The sequence below is a fragment of the Zootoca vivipara genome, chromosome 10 (genome assembly GCF_965207765.1).
Source record: "Zootoca vivipara chromosome 10, rZooViv2.hap1.1, whole genome shotgun sequence".
Lineage (NCBI taxonomy): Eukaryota > Metazoa > Chordata > Lepidosauria > Squamata > Lacertidae > Zootoca > Zootoca vivipara.
Window position 1 is genome coordinate 37554560 of NC_142593.1, and position 15860 is coordinate 37570419.

General features: G+C 42.8%; 2 protein-coding genes across 2 annotated transcripts in view; one reads left to right on the forward strand and one right to left on the reverse strand.

Annotated features, from left to right (window-relative positions):
* The window catches only part of CWC27 (CWC27 spliceosome associated cyclophilin), a 111155-nt gene extending 106550 nt beyond the window's left edge, over positions 1-4605 (reverse strand). Inside the window, exons 1-2 of the mRNA XM_035100352.3 lie at positions 4435-4605; positions 427-523 (exon numbers count right to left, since the gene is read on the reverse strand). Of these exons, the coding sequence (XP_034956243.3) occupies positions 427-523; positions 4435-4476 (139 nt within the window). The 5' untranslated portion in view covers positions 4477-4605. The remainder of the gene's footprint in view (positions 1-426; positions 524-4434) is intronic.
* Positions 4606-5335: 730 nt separating this feature from the next.
* SREK1IP1 (SREK1 interacting protein 1) lies at positions 5336-15357 on the forward strand. Its single transcript, XM_035100354.3, has 5 exons — positions 5336-5394; positions 10336-10383; positions 12137-12277; positions 13131-13209; positions 15037-15357. The coding sequence occupies exons 1-5, from the start codon at positions 5382-5384 to the stop codon at positions 15224-15226; spliced, it is 471 nt and encodes a 156-aa protein (XP_034956245.2). The 5' UTR covers positions 5336-5381; the 3' UTR covers positions 15227-15357.
* Positions 15358-15860: the final 503 nt, after the last annotated feature.

A 15860-nucleotide genomic window follows, 5' to 3' on the forward strand; every position in this document is an offset into this window, starting at 1 on the left:
TGCATGCTCACCATTCACATTGCCTCTTCCACAAGGAGATTGGAAGTTTTTGCTTCTGATTTCAATTAACCACAGTGTGTTGTTACACTCAAAACCTAAACTGTGGTTTACATCAACTATGCTTTGTTGAAACAATCAGCATCAAACAAAGCACAGTTAACAGAAGACTCTTGGGTTCTGATGATCTGGCAAGCTGTTGTTAATTAAAGTCCTTCTCATGGTCACGCCATAGGAGAAGCTTGCAAGCCAAAGGAAGCCCTAGACTAGTTCTCATCATGATCGTGGAAAACTGCAATAGACTACAAATAGGTTATTTAATGGTCCACACACACACACACCACTTTAAGGACTAGGCGTTCTTGTGGATGCTTGGTGCCTAAAAATGCATGCAAAGCATAATTAGGTATTTTCAGTCTTAATCATTACCTTCCATGCAAAGCTGAATGAAGTTCCGACATGCTTTGGGGGCTTCCTTTGACCATAGCTCAATATCAATATCTCCAGCTGTCGTTTTCAATAAAACCTGTAGAATAATAATAATAATAATTTATTATTTATACCCCGTCCATCTGGCTGGGCTTCCCCTGCCACTCTGGGCGGCTTCCAACAGAAACATTAAAATACATCAAATATCACAGATTAAAAACTTCCCTAAACAGGGCTGCCTTTAGGTATTTTCTAAATGTCAGGTAGTTGTTTATCTCTCTGACCTCTGATGGGAGGTTGTTCCACAGGGCGGGTGCCACTACTGAGAAGGCCCTCTGCCTGGTTCCCTGCAACTTGGCTTCTCGCAGTGAGGGAACCGTCAGAAGGCCCTCGGCGCTGGACCTCAGTGTCCGGGCAGAACAATGGGGTTGGAGATGCTCCTTCAGGTATACTGGACCGAGGCCGTTTAGGGCTTTAAAGGTCAAAACCAACACTTTGAATTCTGCTCAGAAACGTACTGGGAGCCAATGTAGGTCTTTCAAGTCCGGTGTTATGTGGTCTCGGCGGCCGCTCCCAGTCACCAGTCTAGCTGCCGCATTCTGGATGAGTTGTAGTTTCCGGGTCACCTTCACATAGAGCGCATTGCATTAATCTGAGCAGGAGATAACCAGAGCATGCACCACTCTGGCGAGGCAGTCCACAGGCAGGTAGGGTCTCAGCCTGCGTACCAGATGGAGCTGATATGTCTGTTTTACAAATATATATGTACTCTTAGAAAGTATTGTTTCCTGGCTCCCACTAGAAATACATCTTGCCTCATCAAGTACTGTCTTAAAAACAAGTCCTGTGTACAGGTATAGGATTCTATTACAAGGAGTGGCAACAGTGCCCTTTCGGTAGTGGTGGCACTGTATTCACAGGAATAGGGAGAGGTGTGGTCAGGCAAGCTCTGGGCTGGTGAAACTGACACCACACAGATGAGAGCACACATACAAATGCCGTCCCTAGCAACTTGGAGCTCTTCCACCCTTACCCTCCCCTCAACCAACCCTATTCCAGTATTTAAAAAAACAAAGTGGTAATATATTGGGTATGTTAGGATGCAACACTAATCAACTTCCTCTGGCAAGTATCCATGCATAGGCCTATATAGTAAATATAGTAAGGAAGTGCTGTGTAGCCATAGACAAGACTGAACTGTAAGTGTGCTTTATTGATTTTCCCACACCATATCAAACATTTCAGTTCAAATTATTATGGCTTAGAGGAGAAAAAAAGAGGTATTAATATAGCACATTAACAAGGCATGCTTTTAAAAAAAATCTGTTGACCAAATATAAGTGTAACATGCTAAACTAGATCCTTGTTGATTAAGGAGAACATTTCCATGCAACATTATCTAGAAAAAGGTTTTCCTATTCAAAGTAACCCCCTCCCAAACTCCACACTAATGGTTCTATTTTTTTTTAAAAAATATATTTTTATTAATTTTCCAATTAAAACCAATTATATCACATTCATTATTTCAAATTATACACATATATATATCAATCAATCAAACCGAATGTTATGCCAAATCGTCTAGAGAATTTTTTATTTGGGTTCCCATGCTTCAAGAAATTGGGGATTCCTCGCAACCGTCCACTGCCGTCTTTTTTCTAAAGTTCAAATCGTCCTCCAAGTTCATAATAATCCAGATCTTCCCCTTACAGTCACATAGATGTTTTCCACTTTCAACCGATTGTTGAAAGCTGCTGAGATAAATATCAAACAAGGTTTCACAAATGTTCTTTCTCCTGTGTGGGTTAATCAGTCCAGCCTCCCCATAAATCTTCTTAGTCTGGAGCTCCCTGTTGCGTCGAAGCAGCGCCATCTTAAAAAGCTCAAATCACTTTCGTTTTCTCTCATAGCCATGAAGATTAACGATCTGTATAAAATTTACAGCTTTTCCAGGCAGAAGACCCAAACATCAAACCATAAACTCTTGGTAAATTAATGGATCTCCTTGCCCTATAGCTGAACTTAGCTTCAGGTCGCTGCTCCAATTCAAAGTGCGTCACAGCTCATAAATCCTCCGAACGCGTCCAGGACTCCTTCCGTCCGACTAGGGGGGGGGGCTTTTCTCATCGGCAACTCCACATCTTTAAAAAATATGCTCAGTAACAACAGTTTATAAAGTTCAACTCACACAGTCTTTTGCTTCTCTTTCACTCCAAACAAGCCAGGACATCGCGTCTGGGAAGGTACGAAGTAACTCATATGAAGAAAAATAAAAAAAACTCAATTCCCTTATCGCTCCGTCCCCATCAATCCTTCTTCCAGATGATATACAGCCTTTGACTCCTCTCCCTCAGCAGCATAAATTTCTCAGCAGTAAACAGCGCTTCTTCCCCTCCTTCTGAAGTATGTCCATAGTTTTAAGCCTAATTATCTTCTTTAACCATGGAAATCCCCGCCATGCAGATTAGCGTCCGGGAGTCCTGGCCCTCGTAAGTGCTTTTCAGCCCAAGCTCCCCCCACTCCATAAACAGTCGGAGTGGGTCTGGGGGCATCGCGGGCCAGCGGCCCCTCTCCGTAACCCCCGGAGAGGGTAGGGGGTTGCCATTTACTCCCCTAGCAACCGCCAAATTCCTTACGAAGGTCAGAGGGATGGAAAACAGGTCCGCCATTCCTGCCGGCGGAAACCGGAACCTAAACTCCACACTAATGGTTCTAAACACACATATGCTGCTCAGTTTTCTTTATAAACTATATAAATCCATGTCAAGTTTGCTGAGCAGTGTACACAGGAGCAATGGACTATTCCAAACGATGGTTGCCCACCATTGCTCAACTTCTTCCACTAATAAACAGTCCCTCATAGCAAAAGTGCACCTGATCTTTTAATTTTCTCCAGCTGCTACAATGTCAGCAGCCAGACATTAATTATCTCCCATCTTGAGGCTACCTTCACCACCAGAAGACCCTTTCCAAGGACAGCAGCTGCTCAGCTTTGGGGCTGAGCTGGCCTAGTGTTTGGAGTGGCAACCACAGGCAGTCCCTAATTCCCAAAGCTACATTTTGGTCAGAGGTTGGAAACAGAGTATATCTTCACTTTCAGCTCTATTAATGATCCAGACAAGCCGGGATTCCTTGATAAACAACATTTAAAAAGGAGGGTAGTGTCTGAGTCCTTTAAGCCCACCAAGCACAGGACAGAGCCCATTTTCACTTCTCCAATTTCTCAGAGAAACTCCCCTTAATACGGAACACTGGGAAATGTGTGCACTGAGGACAATCTGGACCACATTAATTTATCCTCACAGGTTGCATCCAAGTAGTTATAATTTACCAAAATCTCAGTATCAGAGAATGATTGCCTGTGTTACATAAACTGTAAATGTTTATTCAAGTATAACATAACATACGGCTGCAATGCATCAGGATTTTCTAAAGTCAGTGCTTTGTCCTGGATGTCAGGCAAATCAATCGAAAAATTGTGGGTTTTTTGCAGGAAAAAAACTCAACAACTTTCAGTGTCCTGGTTTTTAATTTTTGAAATATTGCAACCCTACATAACGCACATTCACATGTGCAGTTAGCAGAAGCAGCAACAAAGAACTAGCTAGAAGGAATAATATGATCCGCCAACTACTCACACAGGAACACACACACACAAAATGAGTAGAATGGAGAACAGTTACACCTGTTTTAAATAATTGATATAAGAGGATATCAGAGCAAAACACTATTTATTCCTTGGTTGTATTTCAGGGCAACAGGCTTGCAAGAGAGATTTAAAAATAACCAAAGGTTTCTTGCGCTATGTTTGAAACAAGAGGAAGAACAAGCAAGTACCGTAGTAGGTCCCTTGCGTGGACAAGATGGAGAAATGCCATTTGCCTTCTGTCTTCACCCAAACTGATGATAACAGAAGAAACGACGTAAGGAGGGACCTGCAGCCCGATAGAGGAAAAGCGGTGGAAAGGGAACATTTTAACTACGGTCACAAGCAACCCCCTCCCTAACCTTGCCATTCGTCGGCGGTTCCTGGATGTAGATGTTACTCATGGTGTGGGCTTGGGCGCAGCTGGTTCACTGCGCGGCGGTCCCTGGACCCGGGAGAAGGCAGACGCACGGAACTCTGTTAAACGGGAATCCAGGGCGAACCTCCCGCCATGTTGGAAGTCGGGAATTACCACTTCTACCGGGGGGGGAGACACACCAGAGCTGAAAAGAAGGCAAGCTTCCAATCCGCACCCTGGAAGGCCAAACAAAAATGTTCCCACCCATGCAAACCTATTTCAAGAGCCTCTGAGCTAAAGCATCCGCTCCACGAATGGAACTGTGCTGTTTCCTCTCATCGCAGGGGAGGGGTATCCCCCCGCAGATCTGGGATACTGGTACAACCCGCTGTGTCCGGTACAAAATCTTCCGGCCGGGTAGCGGCACCGCAACTTTTTCTATCCGCCCTAGAACGGTGGAGATGGAAAAACTCTTAACAGTATGCGTGGAAATAAAGAAGGGTCCTTTACGTAGTCCCCCCCCCTCATTTTCTTCTTTAGCTACTGGGCTACTTTTATTCCGATTGACAAGGACCAGAAGCGCTGCCAATCAACTAGGCAGCCCGCCTCCTTTGGCTAGGAGCGGCTTATAGGAAGGGGACTATCGCACTATTGCAGGGTTTCTGTGACAGTTGCGTGGCCTGGGACACCTTCGTCCGGGGATCAGCGAAGGGCCTCCCCTGTCAACCTTAAAGCTCTTTCTCCGGGAATCAGAAATGGATTCCCTATCTGCAGTTCCTTCACTTGTCTCCCTGGCAATATCGTCCCTCTTCCTCCTTCCTCCACCCCTCTTCTCTGCCTGATGGTACTCGCCCTTCGTGCTCGGGTCAAAGTTTTCCGGCGGGGAAGCGCTGCCATTGCTACTTCGTCCGGCCAAGAGCGGGGCATCGTGGCGTCTCGGTCGGGGGCTGCATGGCGTTGCCAGGTGAGCGGTTCAAACGGGGTGGGGCGCGGAAGGGCCACGCGCGAGATCGTGGCAGTGTGGAAAGTCACCGCTGCTGCATCTCCTGTCGCTCAAACCGAGGACGAGGGGAAGAGCAGCCCAACGTGCTCTCGAGTTGAAGGGAGTCCCGGGGAGCACCTGCAGTCCCGTGCGTGCCTACTCAGAAGTAGACCCTGCTGAATTCTGGGGGAATTGCTCTGAAGTGATCGGGATTGCAGTTTGGGGATTAAAATGCTGCCGAACTCAGTGGAGTTTGGAACTTCCAAACTTGGAACCATGGAGAGACCTGGCCTGAACAAAGACATTGCATTCTTATCTCATTATACATGATAAAGCTAGCTTTAGCCATCTCGCCCCTTGCTTTTTCCTGTAAGACAAATTGCAGTCGTTAACAGTCGTCAACGAGTTTCCACACCTATCAGTCAAACACCCATTCCCACCACCCTCCTGAGAATACCCCTCCCCACCCTCACACTACTGTATATATAAGGGTCTGGAGACTTCTGTTTCAGTGTATCTGAAGAAGTGTGCATGCACACGAAAGCTCATACCAATGACAAACGTAGTTGGTCTCTAAGGTGCTACTGGAAGGATTTTTTTAAATTTGTTATGGAAGGTTTCAGTTGTGTTTCTTAGATAAAAGAAATAATAATAGGAATTGGATTACGGTATCTGTATACTTCTTGCGGTTGTGATGTTTGTTTGTTTTTTAATGTGTAGTTTCACAGTGCCTGTTGTTCACCAAAAATCTAATCTGATCTCCAAGTGTTAAGAGGTACGAGCAGTGTTCTGCTGCTATTATTGTAAAAAACAAACAAACCACAAAAAACTTAGGTGACAGTATTCATATCACGATACCGGTAACTTGTAAAATGTTTCTCCCATTACTTCCCTGTTTCTGCATGCCTCCCCTTTTCTACTGAATTTGTGATTCATTTAAAAAAAGGGGGGAATACAGTATGACTTAAAAGACTTGTTTTGGAAGATAATAATTTCATTAAGAGGTGGGGGGGTGGATTCCTACAGTTGTAATATGGAGATTCAGGAGAGCCTTTGCCAGTCAACAATACCAGGCAAGAAGATGGAGAAATAAACTGAAAGGATATGGCAGCTTCCTATTGCTGTATACAGCAGGCCCCTCCTGCTGAACCACTCTGGCCATGTAAAGTTGCGCCATATGAGAGGAAAGAGGCAAATGCCTGCTCCTAGACTAGCTGAACTTCTCTGATGCTACTGTGTCCAGGAAAGATCAAGTGTCCTGTGTCCTGCTGGATCAGGCTAGTGGCTCATCTAGGCCAGCATCCTGTTCTCACAGTGGCCTGCCTATGGGAAGGCCACAAGCAGGACATGAGTTCAAGAGCACTTACCCCTGCTGTGGTTTCCAGCACCTGGTCGACAGGAGAAGGGGCAGGTGACCCCTTGAATTAGTTGAGAGTTGATTTTAAGAACACACATGCAAAAGAAACTGACTTCAAATGATTTTTGAGCTGTCAGCAAATACATTCAGACAGTCCTAGTAACTTTCTAGGACTAGCTAGGAGGAAAAAGCAAAAGTTTTTACTGAAGCCCTTTGAGGCAAACTTGTGCAAATATCTTTTTCCTTTATTTGACCCACACATAACTGAGAAATCACTCTTTGGCACTCCCCTGACTTAGACAAGGAAGAATGAATATTACTACCACCTGTATTTATTTACTTTGAGCATTCAGGTGCATGTAGATAAGAAAGTTAGAAAGAGGGGTCATGCTTGGGGGTTAGTAGTTGTTGGAATATGTCTGCTATTATTGACCCATTGGTTCTTGTCTCTGCCCCCCCCCCAGCTTTTCTCCAAGCTGGGCTTGCTTTTGGTGTTAGGGTCCAATCAGGAGGGGTTGGGGAGTGACATCAAGGAAGAAGCTGGTGGGGGAGGCACCTGTGGACAGAGAAGTATGAACTACTCACATGCCTTTTTGCTTTAAACATATGTGATGGGGGCAGACCCAGTTTTAAATAAGTAGGTCTGCAGCTGTTGCATCAAATTTGTACCATAATTGTCTGGAACCCAAGAGAGGACAGCATGTCAATCCACTTCTTGTCAGAAGTGCTAATGGGTTGCATGTTTCCCCCCCTGGTGGCACTATTTTAACAAAAAGGCACCATAACAATATAATGATGATTTTGATAATAGCATATTATCAAAGCATAATTAGTTTCTTCTTATTAAGTGGGTGGAGTACTTGAATAAAGAGTGACATAATGGATTTTAGAACTGTGCAAGGTTTTTAAAAGGGGGGCTGCAGAAATCCTTGCTACTTGTACAGATTCTGAAATCAGTAATGCTTTCCAAAGGCTATGTGAAATGTAGATTTAAAAAACGTATTTGATGATAGAACTTCCTTTAGGAAAGGAAGAACATTTAGTCCCCTTTTCTAGAATTTATAGTTGAGATGGAAAATCTATTTTTTTAAAAAACCAGAAGTAGGAACTAGTGCCTTCAGGGATGATGGGAGTTGTAGTCAAACAACATCTGGAGGTCCACAGGTTCCTCACACTTGGTTTAGACTTTTTATTGATATTTCCCCACCAAAAATATACAAACAAGAAAACAGAGGAGAATAAAAGCCAAGTTGACAAACCCAAAATACAGTTGATGTTACAATGCTGTGTAAAAATACAATACAAATAATTGTTATGTCAAAACTTTGTGGGATATATCAAGTAAAGCTGAGTGGTCCCTCTGCCAGAATTACATACTAGGCATAGCTGCCAAGTTTTCCCTTTTCTCACGAGGAAGCCTATTCAGCATAAGGGGAAATCCCTTTAAAAAAGGGATAACTTGGCAGCTATGACTAGGTTAAGTTTGAAAAGTTCTATTTATTTTATTCCTTAGAAATTCTTATGGGCATGACAGTTGTGAATTGAGAAAGTCCCATATTTATGCCAGGATTTGATAGTAGATTTGTTTTGACATTTCCACTGTTTTAGTTTCTTTGCTTCGGAAATGTTGTACATACTAAACTAAGCAAAAGTGTATAATATAACAACAAAGCAATATTATTTGAGCGTGGAGTATGATGTACAGTGGAACCTCGGTTTATGAACACCTCCGTTTACAAATTTTCGGTTTACGAACACCGCAGACCCATCTGGAACGGATTAATTCACTTTCCATTACTTTCAATGGGAAAGTTCGCTTCAGTTTATCAACGCTTCAGTTTATGAACAGACTTCCGCAACCAATTGTGTTCATAAACCGAGGTACCACTGTAACAAACTGTTGTCCCAAGTTCGAAGTTCATATTAATAGCCTACAGTTTGGCTTAAGTTGATCTAAATAAGTTCAACAACCACTATAAATATTATCTCACAAGGGACCAACATGGAGCCTCTAGATCAGGCATCCCCAAACTTCGGCCTTCCAGATGTTTTGGACTACAATTCCCATCTTCCCCGACCACTGGTCCTGTTAGCTAGGGATCATGGGAGTTGTAGGCCAAAACATCTGGAGGGCCGCAGTTTGGGGATGCCTGCTCTAGATGTTGTTCAACTCCAACTCTGATCAGCATAGCCAGTGACTAGGGATGATGCAAGCTAGAGTTCAGTAACACCTGGAGGTTGCTATAGGCTACCCCTGTATTGTATGTATGTATGTATTTAGTTAGTTGCGAGATTCATAGCCTGCTTTGGGGGAAAATCCTCCACGAAGCAGCTTACAGTATGAATCCTATGCAATGCCTTCTCCTTCCAATAGAATAAGATCTTCTGTTTTTTCCTATAAGTGATACAATAGGATAATTAGAGATAATGGACATTTGATCCATTTTTATCCCAGGTAAAAATCCATTTACTATATAAAGATTATTAATAATAATTCCAAGGTGAAAGTTTACTTTTAAATCTACCTTTTCTGTTGCATGCAGTAATAATTGAATAGTATGGATAAGCTGAGTGGAGTTGCTAAACTTCAGAATCTAGTTTGCACAGTAATTAGATTTTTAAATAAAATAAATAAATATCCCAGTAGATGTTTTCTTTTGCTATTGCAATGGTTATTCAAAATGATCTGCAAAACCTTAATCAGCTCATTAGATATAAACATGGGGAGAGTTTTGAATTGAATTATCTTTTAAGTAATGGGCTATTTATGTACCTACCACCATCAGTACAATTCTGTTAATTTTATTTTGGCCCCTGCAGTTTCTATGGAAATGAATTCAGTCAGCGGAGCTTTTTCATGCAAACTAGAGTGTTGCTTAGTTTGTATGTTAATTAGCTTATGTTCACCATTATATTATTTTGAGCTGCTGCCCTCTGGTTAACCTCCACAATATTACTAATCTTTAAAAGTGAAAACAAAAAGGAATATGAAATCCTGATATAGTCCAAACAATCCCCCCCCATAATTAGAATAATTGTGTGCTAATACAGCCTTTGCAACCTAAGGGACAGCAATTTCAGGCAGGGGTAGACAGAGGCTTAGCCGTTAACTTTATCTCAGGTTTCCTTGAATCTTATGGCAGTTCTTGGTCAACCAGAACCCACCAGGTTCACCAGCCTCATATATGGCTGCCATTAGTCCATCTATGTCAGGAAATGATAATGTATTTAAACACGATCATATTCCCACTGAAGGTAGCACTGATAGCTTGTAAGCTATAAGGGGGAAATGGCATCTTAATTTGGCTAAGCATCCAGCCTTGCAAAACTGGAATGGCAGTTTTTGATGCAAAAGGCATGGCTGCTATCATAATGCCTTTATCACACTTTGGGAACTTCTCTGGCTGTAAGATACATTTTGTTAATAGTATGTGGCTAATACAATTATTGATATTCTGTATATGAGAACATTGTCAATACTGATGTATATGGCAGATCAGTTGTTATCCTTTATATTCCACATTTATCTTTCTCAAACTAATATGAAATATATTTGGCCTTTTCAGGTGGAAATAAAGATAACATCAGAGCAGGGTGCAAGAAATGTGGCTATCGTAAGTATCTACAAAAATGAAGATATAATTATTTCCTAATATTTACCACAAACATCACTAGTTTGTTGTACTCAGGCAATGCCATTATCAGTGTATAGTATTTGAGTAGGAGCATATTTAATGTACAGCAAAAGACACTGATTCGGATCCTGAGAACTGTGAACAGAAGGAAGGAACACACACACAGTGAATTGTTACATAAATTGCTGAAAGGAATATCGAAATAGGGGAGGGCAGAGGCTGTTAAAATGTCTCGGATTCATCTTAGGGTGATATTTTTTCATGGTTTTCGTGTGCTTTCATATTAAAGCTGTACTTGTGTATCTTTTGGTTAAACAACTCTTCTTCAACCAGTGTTAACCCCACCATCAGTCTGCCTGCCAGAAAACCTATCTTATGAAAAGATCCATTTCATGAAAGAAACCCATTTTTCCTCAGAAATGGGATCTATTACCAACCATTGCAAGTATTTGTTAGTAATAATGTGGTCCTGCCTGGAACTACAATTGGCCTATGCTCTTAAATGATTTGTTACTGCTGGGTGTATTATGGGTTTGGTTTCTGTTTTTGTTTTACACTAAGTTCACCTGAGGGGGCTATGCCCAAAAATATGAATTCATGCACATGCATACATAACACATAAAGATGACTATGCCCAGAGGCTTTCCTCATGAAATTTTTAGAACCGAGTGGTGGAATGCTATCTTTATGTGCACATTATAACATGCATTGTATGCATACACACTTCACTGCTTAGAGTCACATTTCGTGACAGTCGAAAGCCCACACCAGGTGGGAGAAAATCCATAGACTGGGGGATTTGATAGTGCTAATAAAAGAGAGGGGAAAATGTTTTAAGCATGCAAGGCATTTTGTTCACTGCTGATCAGACTTCTACTGTAGTATTTTTAAACACAGTTATTGTTAATAATTTTAACTCTAAACTACACAGTTTTAGGTTTGTTTGTTTGGGGAAATGCGGCACAGAGCTGCATAGTTTTGCAGAAGCAGCACTAAGGAAGGAGGAGAGATTAGCCCTTTCCTTCTGGGAGTTTTTGCAATTAAAATCCACCCACCCACAAAAGCCCCCGTTTCTCTTCTCCTGACCCCATTAAGGCATTAATCATTCCACCCCCAGGCACAGCTGCAATAGTCAACTTCACACACATCCCAGATATATTTTCCAAACCCCTGCACACACACACACACCCCAAAAATTCTCAGCCCCTCTCAGCAATATGGGTATAACAGCATTGGGCTATGATGCAGGATTTATACAACCCTTGCACTTTCAGCCACAAAACCACCCTTCATCCCACCAGTATTGGTATAATAGCACTAACATTTGTATTGGAAGAATTGGGTGGTGCCAGCAAGTGTGGGGAGAGTTCCATTAAGCCTGTGCAGAGGTCATTCTGTTGGATACAACCCTTGCTTTTTCTTTTAAATGAAAGCTGAGAATCTGGATCAGTAAATGGTGCAAACAGACATTGCATAGCATGGCAAGAATCCGAGTAAAATATGGCTGACCAAGCAATATGTCCCCCCAGCCTAGAATGCTGATGGGTCAGGACCTTAGCCAGGCTATGTTTCTGACAAAAGTCATTGGAACAACATTATCATTCACATTGCTTTTTAAGAATAAAATGTTTGTTACACATAGTGGCAGGAAGAATATAATACAATCCCAGAAACCTCTTGCTAATTATTTTGTTGGCTCTCCCCCCCCCCCATATTGCTTAATTATATGCAGCTGGTCACCTGACATTTGAATGCCGAAACTTTCTTCGGGTGGACCCTAAAAGAGACATAGTTTTAGATGTCAGCAGCACAAGCAGTGAGGAGAGCGAAGAAGAGGAGCTGGGAAAGCTGCAGGCCATTCCAGAAAAAAAGGGTAAGGTGCTTTTTAAAAAACAGTGTGTCCGTGTGTAATATATCTATATCTCCTGTCTTCCTTCTCTTAGAACAGTCTTCCACCCCACCTAAGTATCTGGTTGCTTATGTGTTATAGAATAGCAACCAAGCAAAAGAATGATCCTTTTTAAATTTTACAGTCATGCAGAACTAAAAGCTGCCCAGTTCTAGGTGTAAATAATAATGTTTTGAGATCTTCTGGGAAGGCTCCCCTTAGAGCTCCATCCTTGGTGATGCAAGAGAGGACCTTCTCTGTAGTGGTGCCCCATTTATGGAATGCCCTTGCCTCTAAGATTCTCCTAGTGGCAACCTTCTTTTCATCGTGACTTCAGGTTGGAGTTATTTAACGCAAGGTTTTAGTAATTGTTAATCTCACTGCTTAATTTGCAATGGCCATTTACTGCGTTTTAAGATTACTTACTGTTTTATCACCCATTCCTGATTGTACATGGATTTGTTAGTTTTAACTATCCTGAAAGCTTTGCCTGGATTATCTTTGCTTACATAAGTGGACATGTTCCTGGGTAATAAGGTGCTCAGTGAGTACTAGCAACAATACCTATGTTCTTCCTCCACAGCTGGAGGCAGTAATGCTTCTGAACACCAGTTGCTAGAAACCACAGGAGGGGAGAGTGCTTTGTGCTTGATTATTGCTTGCGGGTTTCCCACAGGCATCTGGCTAACCACTGTGAGAACAGGCTGCTGGACTAGATGGCCATTAGCCTGATCCAGCAGACGATTCTTATGTTCTTACCTCTTAAAGGGTTGAAACAATTAAAGTAATGTATTATCTCTTTTTTTGAGGGGTAACATCTTACTTTGTTAACTCACAGGGACTTCTGCGGAAGAAGAAAAGAAAAAGACCAAAAAGAAAGGCAAAGAAAAATCAAAATTAAAGAAAGCAAGGAAAAGGTATAATTTTGAAAGCTTTGTCTCTGCATAACAGGGAGAAGTGTGAAACATATTCTGCTCAGATTGTCTTCAAATCTGAACCTCTGCATGTAATGACACCATTTAAAGATGGGTGGGAAACCATTTGGGCTTTTTTCTAATCCAAGATTTTGTATGTTCAAAAAGTTTTTATATAATAGAAACAGAAATTTAATTTCTTTTCAATGATGAATTGCTGTTGCTACTAAATCCTGCACGAATCTCTGCAAGTAGAAGCATGTATTGGGTGGAGTGAGGATGCAATCGAGGCAGCAAAGTAGGCCTTCTTTGCTGCCTTCACTGCCACTAGTTAGGTATGATGATGATGAGCATTCTACTGGAGTTCTCCTCTACTCGTGTTTGAGCTGTCTTCCAGTTTGTTTCCCCGCCTTAAGCTCTAGAGCACACCAGGGAGTCAAACAGGTTCTGCAAAACATGAGAGAGCACTTGGGGTTATTGTGTCAGTGGCCTGAGCCATTCGGATGTTCCAGAGTTCAGCTGGAGTGGTGATGCTGGACCTGCTTCTATTGGTTGATGGTTGTGGAATGCTTTGCCAGGCAGATCCACCCAGAAGAGGCACCTTCCATTCCTTTGCTCATTGAAACCTTGCTTCATGCAGTGTAGACGGACCCTTTTCTTACTGGTTTTCACTGGTCATTGGAGGAGTATCTCCGGAAAAACCTTTTATGCTCTCCCAAGGTTTTCCCACAGGTTTCCTCTCACGGAGGCCTGGGCGACATATCAATATATTGCCTAGGACCAGTATGAGAGGCAGGCTGCAAAGACAGCTTCACTCAGCGGTATATCGCTGGTGAAACCACCAACACTCCTGAGTCCCACTGCCTCCAGGGAAAAACAAGCTGCAGTTGCGAGATGGAGGCAGAGGAACTCGGGAACAGTGGCGGTTTCACCAGCGATATACCGCTGAGTGAAACTGCCATCGCTCTCTGCTCTCTGCTGCATGTCCCTCAATGGAGAAGTTTAAAGGAGCCCCCACCTCACCTCCGGCTTGGGCAAGCCGGCAGCCGGGTGTGGGCTCTGGGTGGAGGCAGGTTTGTTTGGCTACTGCCTGGCTGCATCTTTCCAGAGGAAAGGTGGAGCCCACCCTCCTGGTCCAAGGTAGCCAGATAGTGCAGGGGCTCTGTGATGCTTTTGCCGGGCCCAGCAGCCTCAGGAAGCCCCGCTTCGCGAGGCACCTTGTGGACTTTGTCGGGGGGTGGGTGGGCTGCGTCTTTCCTCCTGGGGTGAACGACCACTCCACAAGGAAAGAGATCAAAAGCCTGACAAGCTCTGTGCGCTTGCCTACCGCTGCCTGGTCTATCTTCTGGGAGTGGGGGGCGAGGTAGCTTGCTCACCCCCTGCTCCTGTGAAGGGAGCCTCGCAAAGGCGCCCCGAGGTCCCTCTAACCAGCAGGGACATTGGGGCTCGCTCAGCTGGGTTCAGGAGCCTTTCCGCCCCCCGGCCAAGCACCCCAAGGTGCTAGGATGAAAGCACCTCAGCTCCCACAATGAGAGCTGCAGCAGTTTCACCTGGCATCTCGCCGGCTGGGGCAGCTTCTTTCAGCATCACGGTTTATTGCCAAACCGTGATGTTTGGCTGGTGATACATTGTAAGGTTGAGAACCCAATATTGCCTAGCTCTAGTGTTCAGGGTCCTCCGGTGTTTAGAACAATAGAGCTTAGGAGAAAAGTCCCTCTTTGGTGTATTTAGCCAAGTTAATTCTTTTTAGCTAAAGATCTATCAGATTTCAATATTTCACTATGGGGCATTGGTGTACAACTGAACAAATTGATGTTCTTGTGTTTAAAGGTCTTGTTCCTCAAGTGCCACAGAAGAGGATGAGCCTAAATCGAAAAAGCAGAAATCCCACAAAAAGGAAAAGAAGGAGAAAAAGAGTAAATCCAAGAAAAGAAAACATCACAAAAAGGGGAAAAAGAAGAGAAAAAAGGAGAAAGATTCTTCATCTTCTGATAGCTCAGACTCTTCCAGCAGTGACTGAGGACCAAGCCAGGGATGTAGTTCAGTCCTGATTAGGAGTATAATGATGCCCAGTTAAAATATGTATATTTTTATTGAAAAAGTCTGTTGTTTATAAATATTTCACCTTACATTAAAGTATTTTTTTTGAAATTCAGAGAGACTTATTTCCCCCTAAGCATTACAGCTGTTTTATCTGAACATCATATTGGAGAAGGAACTAGTTTTACTTCCTTATTGTTCAATGTCTTTATAATCGATTGAAAATATTTGAGCTGATCTATGGGACATTATGGTTAGTTCTGAAAGTTTTGTAACATTCATCAATGCCCTTAAACTTCTGCAAGAACCTGTAAGGAAACTAAAGCATTCTTATGAATGTTATAAACATTTCAAATTAGCCACAATTCATTAGCAATATAGGATTGTCATTCCTGAACTGCAACCCTCTCCACATAATGTAGAAATGCACCTAGAAGAATCAGCATAAATGGAGGAATTTTTTGTCAAAGCCTCTTGTACATTGTACCCTGTGTTTTAGGAGAGCTCAAGTGTGCATATAAATTGTGGGTGCATCTTTGGCATAGCTGCCAAGTTTTCCCTTTTCTCGTGAGGAATCCTATTTAGCATAAGGGAAAATTCCTTAAAAAAAGGGA